Source organism: Pungitius pungitius, chromosome 11, assembly GCF_949316345.1.
Source record: "Pungitius pungitius chromosome 11, fPunPun2.1, whole genome shotgun sequence".
NCBI lineage: Eukaryota > Metazoa > Chordata > Actinopteri > Perciformes > Gasterosteidae > Pungitius > Pungitius pungitius.
In genome coordinates this window covers 8,448,296-8,464,626 of record NC_084910.1, presented here as the reverse complement: position 1 = coordinate 8,464,626, position 16,331 = coordinate 8,448,296, and the positions used below count along the sequence as shown (strand labels likewise).

The window sequence follows — 16,331 nt, the reverse complement described above, 5'->3', positions numbered from 1 at the left end:
AGCTATACTCGTCTATGGTTGTCATAGCTACCAAAATGAGGAAAAAGAGGATACAGCTGTTGTTGTGAATGCCTCTTTGTAAACCTCCCTTCCTTTGGGTGTATCTCTGTTACAGTGTCTATATAGGCCACGTACAATAACTATATATATAAATATACAGAATTCAATCTTTTAAGAGGAGTAATTCAGTGCGCTGTTATTAGCATTCTCTTAACAGTACTTCTGTCTAGGCCATTTGAGTATTTCACAGGATTCCAATAGAAATAGGCTGCATCTTAACACCTGTTGACTAAAAACATAATTGTAGTGCAGCAGATCAATAAATCAAATGTTTTTTAATATGGAAATAATGAAGTCTGATGCTCCTACAACAGCTGCACAATAAATAAAACATTTTTAGCAGATAAGGTAAGAATGCCAGCGCCTACAATCCAACAAAGGACAGAGAGGTGGCAGGTTGGTACCAAAGGCGATGTTTGACGTTCCATCCTCCGAGGGAAGGCATGGTCAGAGAATAGTCGACCGACTCAGGTTCCTGTGGGTTTTTATACAACAAACAAACTGCATAATTCTTCTAAGTTTGCTTCCCAAAAAATGAAGAGGCCCATGTAGAGTCTGTCAGAGATATGAATAGTTAGCCCCCTTGCTGTTCCAACATTCACTAGCGCGGTTCTAAATTCACAAATTACATATGTAATAGGAAACATAATAATGGGTATTCTCTTTTTGTTGTAAACGTTTGTTGGTCCCTTTGAAACAGAGCTCAAATAGCCATGTTTATGTTCAGTCTTTAGACTTTTGCACCTCGTCTTGCTGAATGATCAATGAAGTCCTTGTGTGTGCTACTTGGCTGTTAAACGATTATTGGAGCGAGCAGTGTACCAGTAAGGTCAATAAAGCTCTTCTCGCTGGCACGGAGACATTTCTACATGAACACGTTTTACTTTCATGATGTCTAAAGCTCAATAATGCTGAAAAGTATAAAATTCCTGTCTGTATCGACCAGCCGAACGGAGTGTGAAGTTCCTATGATGGTTAGGATTCACAGATACTCTGTATCACCAGTGGCAGCACCGCAGCAGTTTACTAACTTTAGGTTTACTTCACAATTCACATGTTCTATGTAACTCATTTCTTCCTTCAAACATGTGAGATAATTATGCTCTCATACACCTTGATGTTATTACTAGGGCTGTCAAAAATAGCGCGTTAACGCCGTTAATTAGCTGTTTGTTGTTAATTTTTTTGACGCATTTCACGCATGCGCAGTGTGACAAATTATTCAGGTCAGTAAAGTGCCTCTTCCTCTAGGGAATGCACTTCATCCTATACAACACATTACTGCCACCTGCAGGCATATGTCAGGCCGTCAGGTCCAGCAAGTCGTTTGCGCCAGAGACCCGCAATACCCGCAATATTGTTGTTCGGGTGGAAATCGGGAGAAAGGTCGGTCCGGGAGATTTTCGGGAGGGGCTTTGAAACATCGGGAGGGTTGACATGTCTGGTCATGTCTGGTCATTGCAGCCCTGGACCATCAGGAGCACAAACTCACAGCAGAGTGGGATAAACTGCAGAGGCTCGAGACCCTTCTAGAGCCATGCAGGGAAATCAGTCTGTAACTTATCAAATAACATTGCTTTGATTATTTTCTGGAATGAATTAAAAAATCAAATATCAATAACATGTATTTATGTAAAAAATAATAATGATGATAATAATGATAATGATGTATCTGTGTCCTGTTATTTATCTTTGTATGCATAGTATGCATTTCAGAAAGAAAAAATGGTTAGGATTCAGGTGTGATTAATCATGATTAATCCACTGAAAATTCTGATTAATTTGATTAAAATTTTTAATCATTTGACAGCCCTAGTTATTACATGACAGTATAATGTAACATGTGGTCTCAGAGGCCTGAACCCATGAGAAACCATCAGAGGAGAGGACAAGCCAGGATGTAATGTGGCTTGAGGAGCATTAGGAATCAGGAAACGTTTATTGCCATTATATGTTAGACATACATGGAAATTGTCTTGGAGGTTGGTTATCTGTAACCAGTTTCTAAGGAGGGTTTGTCATTTTTAAATCCAGCTAGCAAATACTGAATTTTGGCAACGTGACACACTTATTTGTTCATAGTCAAACTTAAGTCGAGTCAATTCATTCCAATTGTGTTACTGCTAACTCATCAGTTGCATAACTTACATAATGGGAGAGGCTATTTCATCTAAAAGAAATATCTTTTTTAAACACAAATGAAACCTACGTGTAATGCAGACCTACATCTGTTTATTACATGTTTTATTTTGGAGAGGAAATGCTTAAATTATATGGTAAAAAACTTTAAAAGATCTGAATTTATGTAAAATAGTCCTCAATTTCATTGAATAGCATGAATATGGCATTAACTGTCTTGAAAAGTGAAAACGTTCTGTTTACATGCTGCATAACCTTAACTGGTATAGTGCGTAGTCATGGTAACATGGGACCAGATAAGACATCAATTTACTATTTACCTGGTTACCACTTGTGTTTTTACCAGAAATGACCGAGTGCCAGACTGATCCACATGCTAACGCAATACCTTGTGGATTTATAAAGATCAGATTTACTTAATTAAACCTAATTCACATAAAAAGGTGCTCCTCAACATCCTGTTGACACACACCGCTGAGTTTAGGTCCCTGTTCCTTGTATATTACTAACTGAGTTAGCCAGATTCTTTTCAGGATAAGATTATATAAGTCAGGCTTTTTGGTTCCATGAAGCACGTTTGGCAAAATCACCATAGCAACATATCCATAAACTTGAACCTGCTCCGTCACAGGTTCATTTATGTCAGCTGGATTAGTTCGCCACTCCCCTGGAAAAAAATGGCAGCTTTCTTCCTTAGAAATGATAGAGCGATATTAGTTAGATTAACATTTTATAGGGAGAGAGTTCTCCAGGATCACCATGATCCTTAATGACATCACAGTATCAATGCTGCCGACAAGAAATCTTCAGTTATAAGAAGACCTACTCAAACCGTACATGGCTAACACCACACGCAGCAGCCAAGCATTTAGTGTCCCACAGACTGTCCCACATGCAGTCTCCCACTGATAAAACATCCAGCGATGTTTTATGTTACACATTATGTTCCACAATGCCCGGCCTCATGTGACAAGAGTCTGCAGGCAGTACCTGGAGGATGAAGGAATTGATACAATTTGAATGGCCCTTACGATCACCTGACCTACACCCGATAGACCACATCTGGGACATTATGTTTCGGTCCATCAGACGGCACTAGGTTAGTCCACAGACTTTACAGGAGCTCACTGGTGCCCTTAGACAGATCTGGGAGGACATCCCACAACACACCATCTGTCAACTCATTAAGAGCATGTCGCAACGTCAAGCATGCATACAAGCACGTGGGGGCATTTTGAGGTAAAGAAATTGAATTTTAGCAAAATGGACAAACCTGCCCCATCATTTGGGTGGGTTTAAACCCAGGACCTCTGAGGCAACAATGCTAACCACCACACCACCACCCCAGTTGTGTTTGGTGATGTGATGAAAAGTTTGCAACTTCAGTGAAACTACCCCAAAGTTGAAAATAACATATCTTGAAATTATGATGATGTTGAAAATGTGTTTGGTTGAGGTGAAACACTGTCTCTCAGCAAAATTTAAAGTACAAGGACCTATTCTTCTCCACCACATGCATAGGCTTGGCAACATCTGCTTCCTGGACAAAGGGAACCAGCTCTCTGATTGTGTTAGCTGTCACCTGACACACTCCATTTGTTCTGTAGTGGTTCTGGGAAGTGGTGAAAAGTCTGTCCCAGGAGGAACGAGTTCTTCTGCTCCAGTTTGTCACAGGAAGGTTTGTCTCTCTGATTTGTACTAAAGCTTTTGAAATATAGAAAATTGTCCATGAATGAGTAATGACGTCTCCTTGTCCATCAGTTCCAGGGTTCCACATGGTGGCTTTGCCTACTTGATGGGGGGCAGTGGTTTACAGAAGTTCACCGTTGCTGCAGTACCGTACACCTCAAACCTACTGCCTACCTCTAGTACCTGGTAATGATTATTTCTCTGTCAGGCTCTTTTTATCGAGTGTGGCTTAGAGAGGCTTATTGTGGTGGTCCCGTGGGTGGTTGAACTTGCATGTCTCAGGCTCAGCCACTTTGTGCCCTCAGATTCCAGTGGTGGTTTGTATTTGCCCTCCTGCCGTCGGCGAGCCATTGGTTCCTTATAGATACCTTAGGCATCCACATGCACGCTCCTTGTGTCTTTGCCAGGACAGATCTCACAATAACCAATTCTTTGGTTTTCCGTTTTACTGTATTAATGCCATATTACTGACATCTAAAACAAGTATCTCAAAAGTTATTACATTTCCAAAGTACCTTCTTTTCAAGAACTGCTAAAATCCTGAAGGGGAAAAATAAATAGGTCTGTCAACATGAACACATTCATCGCATAGATGAATATTTTCATGTTGACAGACCTATTTTTTAGATGAATATATCTAATATTAATATTTTAACGTACCTTTTGTTTACTCCCGGACGTAAACCGAAAGTTGACAGTGGAAACAAAATGGCCGGTCAGTTTCAGCTAGCTGCTAGGCTAGCCGGAAGAGTTGCTAGTTCCATGGTCCCGGTTGAATTCTGCCTTCCAAGAAGATCAAATGTGTATAGTTTTGTGTTTAAAATAACATTAACAATTAAACAGTGTCTAAAATACACGTTTTAGATTTAGTCTTTAAAAGAAAAACAAACATTGTAAGAACAACAACATTCATGAATCTGCATTAATAGAGATTAATGAATTTAAAAATGTGCAATTAGTTAGAGATTCGTCTCAAAGTAGATATTCTTTGTATATTTATAAGTACTGGGTAACAATTAAAATGTTTAATTGCAATTGATCAAATGAATCTCTGCAATTTATCTCATTGTAACGCATAAAATAAAAAATAATTAATGTGAAAGGACTGTATCACACACTTTTATTTGTGCTAACACTTTTCACACTAATAATCCCTTTTACACATTAGCAGTTAAAATATTTCTTCTCCAATTAAACTTAATTCAATAAAAAAAGTATTCAAATTTTAAAGCAAAGCTATTGTATTATTTTATCTATATTGTTATAGAAAGTTACTCCACAATCATAACATTAAAACAGGGAAGTTCTGAGCTGTTTCTTTTATTCAGGAGCAGCATTAACAATCTATTGATCAATCAATAATCTAGTGGCATGTGTCTGTTAGAGTGAAGTGGTCCAGCAGTTAGTCCTGTCTTTTGCTGTCAAAAGTGTGACACCCTCACCGTCAAATGTCAGAGAAAAGTTAAAGATAAATGACCTGCCTGCAAGTCATTCATAATGTCCCTTAAGAATATGAAGGTATAGGAGTACAGACGTTTATTGATTTGTCGAAACAGTAATTGCCTCTGAAAACAGCGTACATGCGTTGTGTGCTCCTGGTCGTCCTGTGTTAGTAAGAATGCTGCAATTTTCTCCCCCAGAAGAAGTAGTAGTATTGTGGGAATTGGTGTTACAAAAAAGAACAATTAGATATACATATAGACACCTTGACAAATCTTACCAAACACTAGAGGGCAGTATGTTTCTTCAGTGTCGTTGACTGGGTAGGGTAGTCTTAGTACACTGATGGAAGCTTGAAAACAGGGAGATGACACTTTCTGCTAGAATGGGCAACAGGTACTTCATATCGCAGCAGCTCTTTCTCCTGTGGACAGCAAGGAGTCATCCAAACTCCATGAGTTGTCATGACCACAACAGCTGATTGTTTTTCCCCCTTCTCCACAGTATCAACATGCTGAAACTCCCAGAATATCCAAGCCAGGAGGTCCTGAGAGACCGGCTGCTGGTGGCGCTGCATTGTGGGAGCTATGGTTACACCATGGCGTAGTATCAGTCTATGCAGCTGTTAGAGTTTGCAGACCCATGCAACACTCCTCCGCTCACACACTAAATGTAGCCATGCGCTGCTTTTGCTGGACAAAAGAGAAGAAATGAAATCCACAATGTTGATTGTCTTCATACCAGTTATGCAAAAAATAAGATAACTTCTAATTTGAAATTGAATTAAAAGAAGAAGAAAAAAACAGCACTTACCATGAACCACCCAAAGCGCTTTTTTTCCATATAGCTCGCCATAACCAAACCAAACATGGCTTATAGTCACTGTGCTATATGACAACAGTTTGGACAACTTTACAGTAGATGCAAGAGGTATGATCATGTCATCCCAAAGCATAGCCTTCTTCCATCTTGTTTATGGCTGCAGGGATGTGAAGCTTGTGTTCTATTTGCTAAAACAAGAACGCCTCTAGCACAAAGTGGGTCAATCATTCATGTTCTCGTATTAAAATGTAACACCATTGGAACTATAAACAGATTTTTGTCCAAACCCTGTCGGCCTACCAGGGTAATGGTATTCTCTAATGCCAGCCCACCCCTGGATGTTACCCAGCCAATGAAATGCAATTCAGACAAGCTCCAGTGAGATTTACACACACAGTAATAACAAGGGGAGAGAATAAAACGTAAGTACTCTACATTGGTGTAAAATCATTAACCAGGACATTGATGATCAAGTCAACTCAATGGTCGTCTTCTGTAGGAATATATATAGTTGTAAGATAAACATAGACAAAAAGGGGGGCTCTGGGCAATAACTGAGTGAATGTAGAAGATCATCTTTGGCACCACAAGATTGTAAACATTGACATGCAACATCTTGATTTTCAGATGACCCAGGACACAATTTACCTCTGTGAAAGAGAACACACTTTTTGTAGTCTTAAGTAATACTAACTAAGGTTAAACGTTATTGCAGTGTTTTTCCAACAGTCAGAAATAATTTCACATCACGTTCTCCAACAAGACCAAATAAAGCCCAATATGTGCCAAATCCTGATGCACAAATACGCTGCCCAACAATGATGTCAACAGAGATGGGTAAGTTAGCTGACATTTAGCTAACAAGTGGTATTAAACCCTGCACACAAATTTTCTTCCCAGAAAAAAAGTATTATATTGCTTTTTTTTTATAATTTCATCGCAAATTTCATGAATTTAACACTGTTAAGATAAAACTTTCTAAAATGAAGCACAATTTTTTGTTAGTGATTTTTCAAAAGCTTCCTAAATCCATACTTTATTTGAAAGGATACATTTATTTACAGCATTAGCAAATTATGTATCCATAATGTATCCAGTTTAATTCAAATTCAATTCAAACGAATCCTTCCAATTCATATATTAGACTAAATAGAATTGGCTGAATTTTATTTATCGTTGACGAAAATGTTGGTGGTGACGAAGTCACTATACTTTTTTTTCCCACCTAAATTTGCATGCACCCAACAGACACGGGCAAAGTACTGCCCCTGTATGGCGGTTATTAACGTGTCATGATGACATCACCCACAAACCCAGACCGCAGTTCAGTGAGTGTGAGTGTGGCTTCCTTGGTTTAGCTTAGCTGTCTCCGCTAAAGCCACGAAACTCCAGAGACTGATGTGCGTGGAGATGAAGACCCGTTTAACAGCTCGGGGCCAGCAGAGATGTTCATGCGGACCTGGCTGCTCCGTTTTCTGGCGACGGAAGTCAGCGTTTCGAGACACGCGCACTTCAACCAGTTCACACGCCACATGTTGAGAAGACTGTGTTAAACCGTCTCTGCCACCGTACATACGTTACTAAGCAACAAAGAACACGCGAGCACACTTGACAGGTGGAGGCTTTTGATAGAACTGCACAGTGCAGATGGAGAAAAACACAAGAGAAAAAAACTGGTCATGCAACCAAAACATAAAGAGTAGAGAAAGAGAAAGAAAAGACGGGGTCCATTTGAGAATAGCTGTTTTATGATCCAGCCCAAAAAATAATGCACCGATTTGTAGGATGGTTACAGGGTCTCTTTTGTGGAACAAGCAATTTTACAGTGGAAACAATAAAGGACCATGACAGGCCCCGGTTCTCATGATGTCGGCGGAGCTTTACACCCTTACAAATTTGTTAAATATCCTTGCAAATAAATGCTTTGCTACTTGTTAAAAGCCAAATCCTTTCATGTAATGATTTTTCACGTCATTTATATTAGCTCACACAAACACTTTACCCATTTGTTCCTGGCCCCTCTGTCAAATTTTAGAACCCATTGTGGCCCGCAAGTCAAAAGGTTTGCCCCCCCGCTAGGAGGGATGTCTAATGGACAACCTAAGCTGTAAGCTAGACTATTATGCAGTTGTAGACACAACACAGGTGGTCCCTGGGCCTGAGAAGGGAAGAAAAGGAGTTTAATATGGCTATTAAATGTGACTAGAACTAGACCAAAATATTATTATCATGCCAAAAGTAACACTGATATGGAAATTTGACCATTAAATGGGAGCAATGATATTGATAGAAAACACAATTTAAAAGAATACAATATAATGCCTACTGGCCTGCTATCAGGATAAATATATATTTTTTAATTTTGACCAAAATGATTGCACAATTTAAAATAGACACCAAGGATACATTTGTATGAATTTCTTGGCAAAAATCATTTTTCATTTTGAATGTACTGTATTTTATCTTGACTTATTCGACTGTGAAGGAGCGTGTGCAATGCTCTAGGTGTTGGATTGTATGTGGTTTTTATTTTAGTATTTTGCTGTCTTATCTACTTTCTCCTGTTTAGTAGACTTTCATGAGGAGCAATACAATATGTCGACAGAATTCGTGTTTCTGTATCGCCATGACGTTTTCTTTCTTTCCATTTGTAAAGGGATTTGACATATTTCATACTATCTATGAGAACGTTGCCTGAAATGCTTTTATAAACTGCTCTTAAAGTTTATAAAACATTGATATTTCTATATTTCTGTAAATGTCTACAGTGTGAAATTGCGTATTACCACTCAAATATGTTGTGCTTTCAGATTTTACCCAATAAAAGTAATTTTGACAATCCTGGTGATTTAGTAATGTGCCCGTGGTCTTTAGTGGAAAACATGGCTGATGTTTGTGCAGGCATAAAGACGCTCCTGGCTACGATAGCTGTAATGCTGCAAGCGATGCAGCTTTGAAGTTTACCAAAGTCATACTAAAACATTTTGACTTAGTGCCGTGAGCGCCTTGTACCACAGAAATTTGCTTAGTGGTCAGTAAGCAAAACCAGAATTAATCTATATATATAAGGCACTTCGGATTATAAGGCACACTGTTGTTTTTTGAGAAAATTAAAGGCTTTTAAGTGTTTCATATAGTGCAAAAAATACGGTAAGTCTAAACTAGTCTCATATTCTGACTATAGGCTGCTCAAGGGAGTTTTTTCTTTAGTTGGCGCTTCTTTACTGGATATTATTAATCTTTTCAATTGATTTTATTTTGTGTAGCCCAAATTACAAGGGCTTTACAATCTGTACACATGCAACATCCTCTGTACAGCAAGCTGCTGACCACACATCAAAGATCTTACTATACAATAATTCATATGTGGAATTTTTGAACAACATCAGTCTCTGACACCACATTAAAACTTATGATGACTCGTTATAGTACAGTTAAATCTCATGTATAACCGCTACGGAGACGTGAAAACCGGCGGAGCATTTCACTCGCCGAAAACAAAGCTGTACTTCAAAGCCAAATCCAGCCTTATTTGGCACCAACATTAAGTGCAGAAGGGCACTGCCGTCATGTGGACCGCATTTTAAAAAAAAAAGCGCCTCTATGTTAGGTATTACGGTAAATGGGTCTGTACAGCCTAAAAGGCACTGATCATGATTTGAAGTGTCTTTTTTAAATCTTTATACTCTCTTTAAATCAGATAGAAGCCGGGTAACACTCTTCTGACACTTGATCCTATTTCACGTCGACCTCCTCTATCAACATGTAAAGTTACATAAAATATTACTGTGTAGTTTTTGAGATAACTGAAGGCAAAGTTAGTAATATTGCCATTATATTCGTCTTTTCTATATATGTGAACTGTCTTTAAATCAGATAGAAGCCGGGTAACACTCTTTTGCCACTTGATCCTGGTTCATGTAGACCTCCTCTATTGCCATCTCAAATTACATAAAATATTACTGTGTACCTTTTGAGATACTTGAAGGTAAAGTTAGTAATATTGCCATTATATTAGTCTTTCTTTCATTCTTTGAACTGTCTTTAAATTAGATAGCAGCCGGGTAACACTCTTCTGATAATTGGTCCTGATTCATGTTGACCTCTTCTATCAATATGTAAAGTTACATAAAATATTACTGTGTAGTTTTTGAGATAACTGAAGGCAAAGTTAGTAATATTGCCATTATATTCGTCTTTTCTATATATGTGAACTGTCTTTAAATCAGATAGAAGCCGGGTAACACTCTTCTGACAATTGGTCCTGATTCATGTTGACCTCTTCTATCAATATGTAAAGTTACATAAAATATTACTGTGTACTTTTTGAGATACTTGAAAGTAAAGTTAGTACTTTTGCCATTATATTCGTCTTTTCTTCATTCTTTGAACTGTCTTTAAATTAGATAGAAGCCGGGTAACACTCTTCTGACAATTGGTCCTGATTCATGTTGACCTCTTCTATCAATATGTAAAGTTACATAAAATATTACTGTGTACTTTTGCCATTATATTCGTCTTTTCTTCATTCTTTGAACTGTCTTTAAATTAGATAGAAGCCGGGTAACACTCTTTTGCCACTCGATCCTGGTTCATGTAGACCTCCTCTATTGCCATCTCAAATTACATAAAATATTACTGTGTACTTTTTGAGATACTTGAAGGTAAAGTTAGTACTTTTGCCATTATATTCGTCTTTTTTAAAATGTTTGGACTGTCTTTAAAACAGATAGAAGACAGGTAACACTCTTTTGACACTTGATCCTATTTCAAGTTGACCTCCTCTATTAACCTGTACATTTACATAAAATATTACTGTGTACTAGAAAATTGAAGATAAAATCAGTAATATTGTCATTATATTCGTCTTTTTTCAATATTTGATATATATATATTTTTTTCCCAATCTTAACCAATCAGAATGCAGGATTTCATCTAGCCGTATAATTAGTACAATTAAAGTCCTACAATATTGTTGTGTCTTTTAGTCAAGGTATAGTCTGAAGAAGTGTGTCTTTAGTGGCGGAACATGTAAAGACTCCTGTTGTCATCTGAAAGCTCATTTTACCATTTACAAGCCAGGAAAGCAAAGAGTCGTGAACTTGTCAATTGTGTTGCTCTCAATGAGGAAATATTACATTACATGTCATTTAGCTGACGCTTTTATCCAAAGCGACGTACAATAAGTGCTAAATAGGGAGTGTTGCTCACTCTTTAGCGGATTCCAACTTTGGATTCGACTCACAACTTTTCTGGGGTTTGATGAGTGCTCATCAAAAGTGGCCCACAGGTGGCTCGCATTCTACAACCGGCTCCAACCCAGTTGATTCTATAATCATTGACTTAACCAGATAAAACTCCGAGATGCTGAGCGCCAGCGTTCCTGTCGGAAACTTTGGAGGGTACCACTTGTTAAATAGTTGGATTAGTCTATCACCACTATACTTAGATCTGACGACCAATTGGCACATCAGGACTGCTACAGTCATGGCTTCAGCCTGCCCAGGCATAGTTCACCATCTTCCAGGGTCCTATAGCACTAGCCAATGGTGGGCCCGATCCCGAAGGGCTGGGATTGCACCTCAGCCGGCACACGTCAGCCTTCACTTTTATTGAGCTACAGGGTTTGGTTGCACCCTCTGACTCGCGCGCTAAACTCCTTTGACTGGAGTTGGTTAATCAATGCCCTGGCGGTGCAACGAGGTTGGGTCGCTCTGAGGACTGTCTGCCCTTGAAAACAGTTGTACCGGGGACAGGGCCGAGAGGCGGTGGCGGTGCAGGGCCGCAGTGCCTTTTGACCTCTCAACGGTTTTACGCCCTGTTGAACTCTCTCTTCATAGTTCTTTTTAATTTTTCTTCATTGGCATGACGTTATTTTAGGGGTAAAACATATTTCATCCCATATTTGGAGAGCTTTTATCAACCATAAAATGTATGCGCCCACCCCCTAACTTGATTTTGGTTTGTTGCCTCAGGGCAACTTGTATATATTAAGTGAAATAAGTCAAAAAAGCAATGTAGACATTTAGAAAGAAGTTCATTTTGAGGACATTAACCACAAATGGATCCAAACATAAATTCAAAAATATTAAACAAAGAAATGAATTTACCAATACTGTATGTACAAAATCCACATACAAAACATGTAAACTTAAAGGGCTTGTTTGTGTCACATTGTATGGCATATACATTCGACTGGCCTACAATAACCTGAAGAATATCTCAAAATACTGAAGGGGGGGACATGATATCATTAGAAATGTTATGCCAGGGCGAGCACAGAATGTATTGTGGGGTGTTCAACCTCTACTATGTCTGCATCCTCATCTTGATCCACAGACTCACTGTCGCTTTCATCAGACATGCATTATCCTAAGAAAGTACAAATATGAATGTCATATTCAAAATGAATGAATGACACACATTGTTCTACTGACTGACCCCTGACTGACCCCTGATCTCCTAACTGTCTGGCAGGGATCCAATCTTTCTGACTCCAATCCAATCTTTCTGACTCCTTTCAAGCTCACTTTCCTCGTTGTCACTGTCCTCAGGTGGCGTTGTTGGTCACTGATGGATCAGCCCTAACAGCTTGATTTTCAAACATTTCGCCCATTAAATGTTCCTGTTTCCATTCCCATTCAATATCAATAGTTGGTGCAACAAAAATATTGACTATGGTTAATGACCTAACTGCACAGTGTTGCTTTGTGGCAATTAACCAAAACACCCAGTTTTAGTAAAGAAATAACAACAAAATAATTACCAAATATACTTATTTACATACTCATGCACACAAAAACATTTTCTTTAATGAAGATATTTCATAGACCAGTTTTAAAGTTACTTTTGTCTCACAGATTGTCTCACGGGGGCATTGTGTCCCATGCAGCTTGGCAGCCATAACAGAATGCTTCACCCAAAGAGAAAAGGTCTCACCCACTTTGGGCCCTCATTTGATAGAAAGCAGACATGTCTGCTGACATTATATATGTGGTGGGGTTGAACGCAGCCTTTTGGCTGGCTCCTCCCCAACCAAACGGCCAATTAGGAGCAGGCCTTTAAAAGCACCTTCCGTCAGGGCCTCATTCACCTTCTTGTGTTGTGCTGTACACGTATGTTTGGTTGCATGTTGTGTTGGTTTTTAATGGTGTCTTAAAATCTGTATACTAACACAGAGCACCTTCTTGTGTTGTGCTGTACAGGGAATCTTCTGCTGTTTTGCTCCATGATATTTGGTAATCTTTCATCTACTACACAACTAGCTTATTTGCGTCCCTTAGGTATTTTCTATCATTCTTGGGGTGCAAGTCCCCAGGTGGCGTTGTTGTTCTCTCTCCCTAATGCCCCGCCGCATATACATTGTTTTTAATTAAAGGGTAGGTCAGTGTAAGGTCCAAAAAGTATTGTGTTGCCTGAAGGTTACAGTCTGCCATAGAGGTTACGGTACTTGTTTGCTATCAGTCTCGTGCTAGTATTTAGATCTAGAGGAATAATGGCCTGATAGGGCCCCTGGATCGTACATCCTGTGGTCTGCACTGAAGGGGACAAAGGACCAACTGCGCTGACTTTCTCTTATTTCAAACTGTACAGTAAAGGTTTATGGAAATATACATGGGCATAGAGGGAAGGGAAATGACGAATAACTAATAATAATTCTTACTGATTTCACCCTTACTGTTCACATATGCTACAAAGCAGAGGTGTGGACTCGGACTTGGACTCGAGCCTTTTGACTCGAGAAGACTTGCTACTTCCCATGAAAACTGGGGGAAAACATTTTCACACAACCGCGCCGCTCTGTTTATCTGCATCTGTCAAAAAAATGTGCGCCACCTGTATGCAGAGAGCGCGCGCTGCCTGCACGACATCCAATCACTGCAGTCCATTTGACCGTATCAACGAGACAGCCTGTTCATGGTTACAAAAATCGGGATTTTTGAACCCGGATTCAGACTCCGATGGAAATCCTCGCCAACATTATGTCAACGTCCGTTTTAAAGTAGTGTAATGAGCTGAGTTAAAGTTATTAGTTAATCAGTTATGCAGATGTTGCATGTGTTCACGTTATGGTATGTTACCAGCTGTAGTTACGCGAGACAACCCGAGTTTTGGGGGACCGTGTATGCGGAAGTGTTCGTTCGGCGTGGTGACGGCCAACAGTGACCGAAGTTGAGTTGTTTTATATAAATAAATGCAGCGGAGTTGCAAGCCAGTCATCGCCTCCTTATTTACGCTGCAGCATTGGGGTGAGCGTTACAGTACTATAACACAGTCACAGTCGATCCACCATTACCCTTCCCTTCGTAGTCTAGGTCTGTGAGGCAGCGCACCATCACCCAGGGTTCCCCGTCCCCACTATAATAAAAGGACTCGAATTGACTCGAAAATAAAACGGTACGACTTGTGACTCGACTTGAGACTTGTTGGCTTTGACTTGTGACTCGACTTGGGACTTGCCTCGTCTTTGACTCGACTTGACTCGGGACTCGAGGGCAATGACTTGAGACTTGCTTGTGACTTGCATAACAGTGACTTGTTCCCACCTCTGCTACAAAGTCAAATTTTATGTAACTTTACATGGTGATAGGAGGTCAACATGAAATAGGATCAAGTGTCAAAAGAGTGTTACCCAGATGCTATCTAATTTAAAGACAGTTCAAAGATTGAGAAAAAGACGAATATAATGGCAATATTACTAACTTTACCTTCAGTTATCTCAAAAAGTACACAGTAATATTTTATGTAATTTGAGATGGTAATAGAGGAGGTCAACTTGAAATAGGATCAAGTGTCAAAAGAGTGTTACCCGGCTTCTATCTGATTTAAAGAGAGTATAAAGATTTAAAAAAGACACTTCAAATCATGCATCATCGATTTAAAGACAGTTCACATATATAGAAAAGACGAATATAATGGCAATATTACTAACTTTGCCTTCAATTATCTCAAAAACTACACAGTAATATTTTATGTAAATGTACATGGTGATAGTGGAGGTCAACGTGTAATAGGATCAAGTGTCAAAAGAGTGTTACCCAGCTGCTATCTAATTTAAAGACAGTTCACATATATAGAAAAGACGAATATAATGGCAATATTACTAACTTTGCCTTCAATTATCTCAAAATCTACACAGTAATATTTTATGTAACTTTATATATTGATAGAAGAGGTCACCATGAATCAGGACCAATTGTCAAAAGAGTGTTACCCGGCTTCTATCTGATTTAAAGACAGTTCACATATATAGAAAAGACGAATATAATGGCAAAAGTACTAACTTTGCCTTCAGTTATCTCAAAAAGTACACAGTAATATTTTATGTAAATGTACATGGTGATAGTGGAGGTCAACGTGTAATAGGATCAAGTGTCAAAAGAGTGTTACCCAGCTGCTATCTAATTTAAAGACAGTTCAAAGAATGAAAGAAAGACGAATATAATGGCAGAATTACTAACTTTGCCTTCAGTTATCTAAAAAACTACAGTAATGTTTTATGTAAATGTACAAGGTAATAGAGGAGGTCAGTTTTAAATAGGACCAAGTGTCTAAAGAGTGTTACCCATCTGCTATCTGATTTAAAGAGAGTTCAAATATTGATAAAAGACACTTCAAATGATGCTCAGTGCCTTTTTGGCTGTACAGCCCCTTTTACCGTAATACCTGACATAGAGGCGCATTTCATTTTGAAATGCGGTCCACATGACCGCAGTAGAAGGGCCTACATGTGTAACCTGATCTCTTTCAATTGGTGTGAACTTGTGAACATACTGCACTTACTCGGACAATGTCACCCAAAGTTCACAGACCTAATTCAAGTGTCTTACACTGAATTTTCCATATAATAAAATACCATTTTACTTGAATTGCTTACTTGAATGTGTGGCAGATCATATTTTTTAAAGAAAACCTCCTCTATTAAATTCAGTACAACGTGAAGGTTTGTAAGGATTTAAATGATCATTTATTATCACACTGGCATTTAATTATCACAGCAAACAATTGCCCTGCACTAATCGTTGATCCGAAGACACGGTCGGGAGGCGATTTGTTTGTCGGGCCGAGTAAGAGTTTTTGGATCGTTGTTCACGTGACCTGCATAGGATCAGCACTGCTAGCGAGAGGAAACTGAAAGGTTTACTTTAAGACGCGAACGATATTTGTTTAGAAGCAAGGGG

The 16,331-nt window shown here is 38.9% G+C and overlaps 1 protein-coding gene across 4 annotated transcripts in view; it reads left to right on the top strand.

Annotated features, from left to right (window-relative positions):
• The window catches only part of hace1 (HECT domain and ankyrin repeat containing E3 ubiquitin protein ligase 1), a 35,079-nt gene extending 26,088 nt beyond the window's left edge, over nucleotides 1-8,991 (top strand). For 3 of the 4 annotated variants that reach the window (XM_037453551.2, XM_037453549.2, XM_037453548.2), the window contains 3 exons: nucleotides 3,807-3,877; nucleotides 3,961-4,074; nucleotides 5,833-8,991. In XM_037453551.2, coding sequence (XP_037309448.2) covers nucleotides 3,807-3,877; nucleotides 3,961-4,074; nucleotides 5,833-5,935 — 288 coding nt within the window. In that variant the 3' untranslated portion in view covers nucleotides 5,936-8,991. The remainder of the gene's footprint in view (nucleotides 1-3,806; nucleotides 3,878-3,960; nucleotides 4,075-5,832) is intronic. The other variant, XM_037453550.2, reaches the window with a different exon arrangement.
• The last annotated feature ends 7,340 nt before the right edge of the window (nucleotides 8,992-16,331 follow it).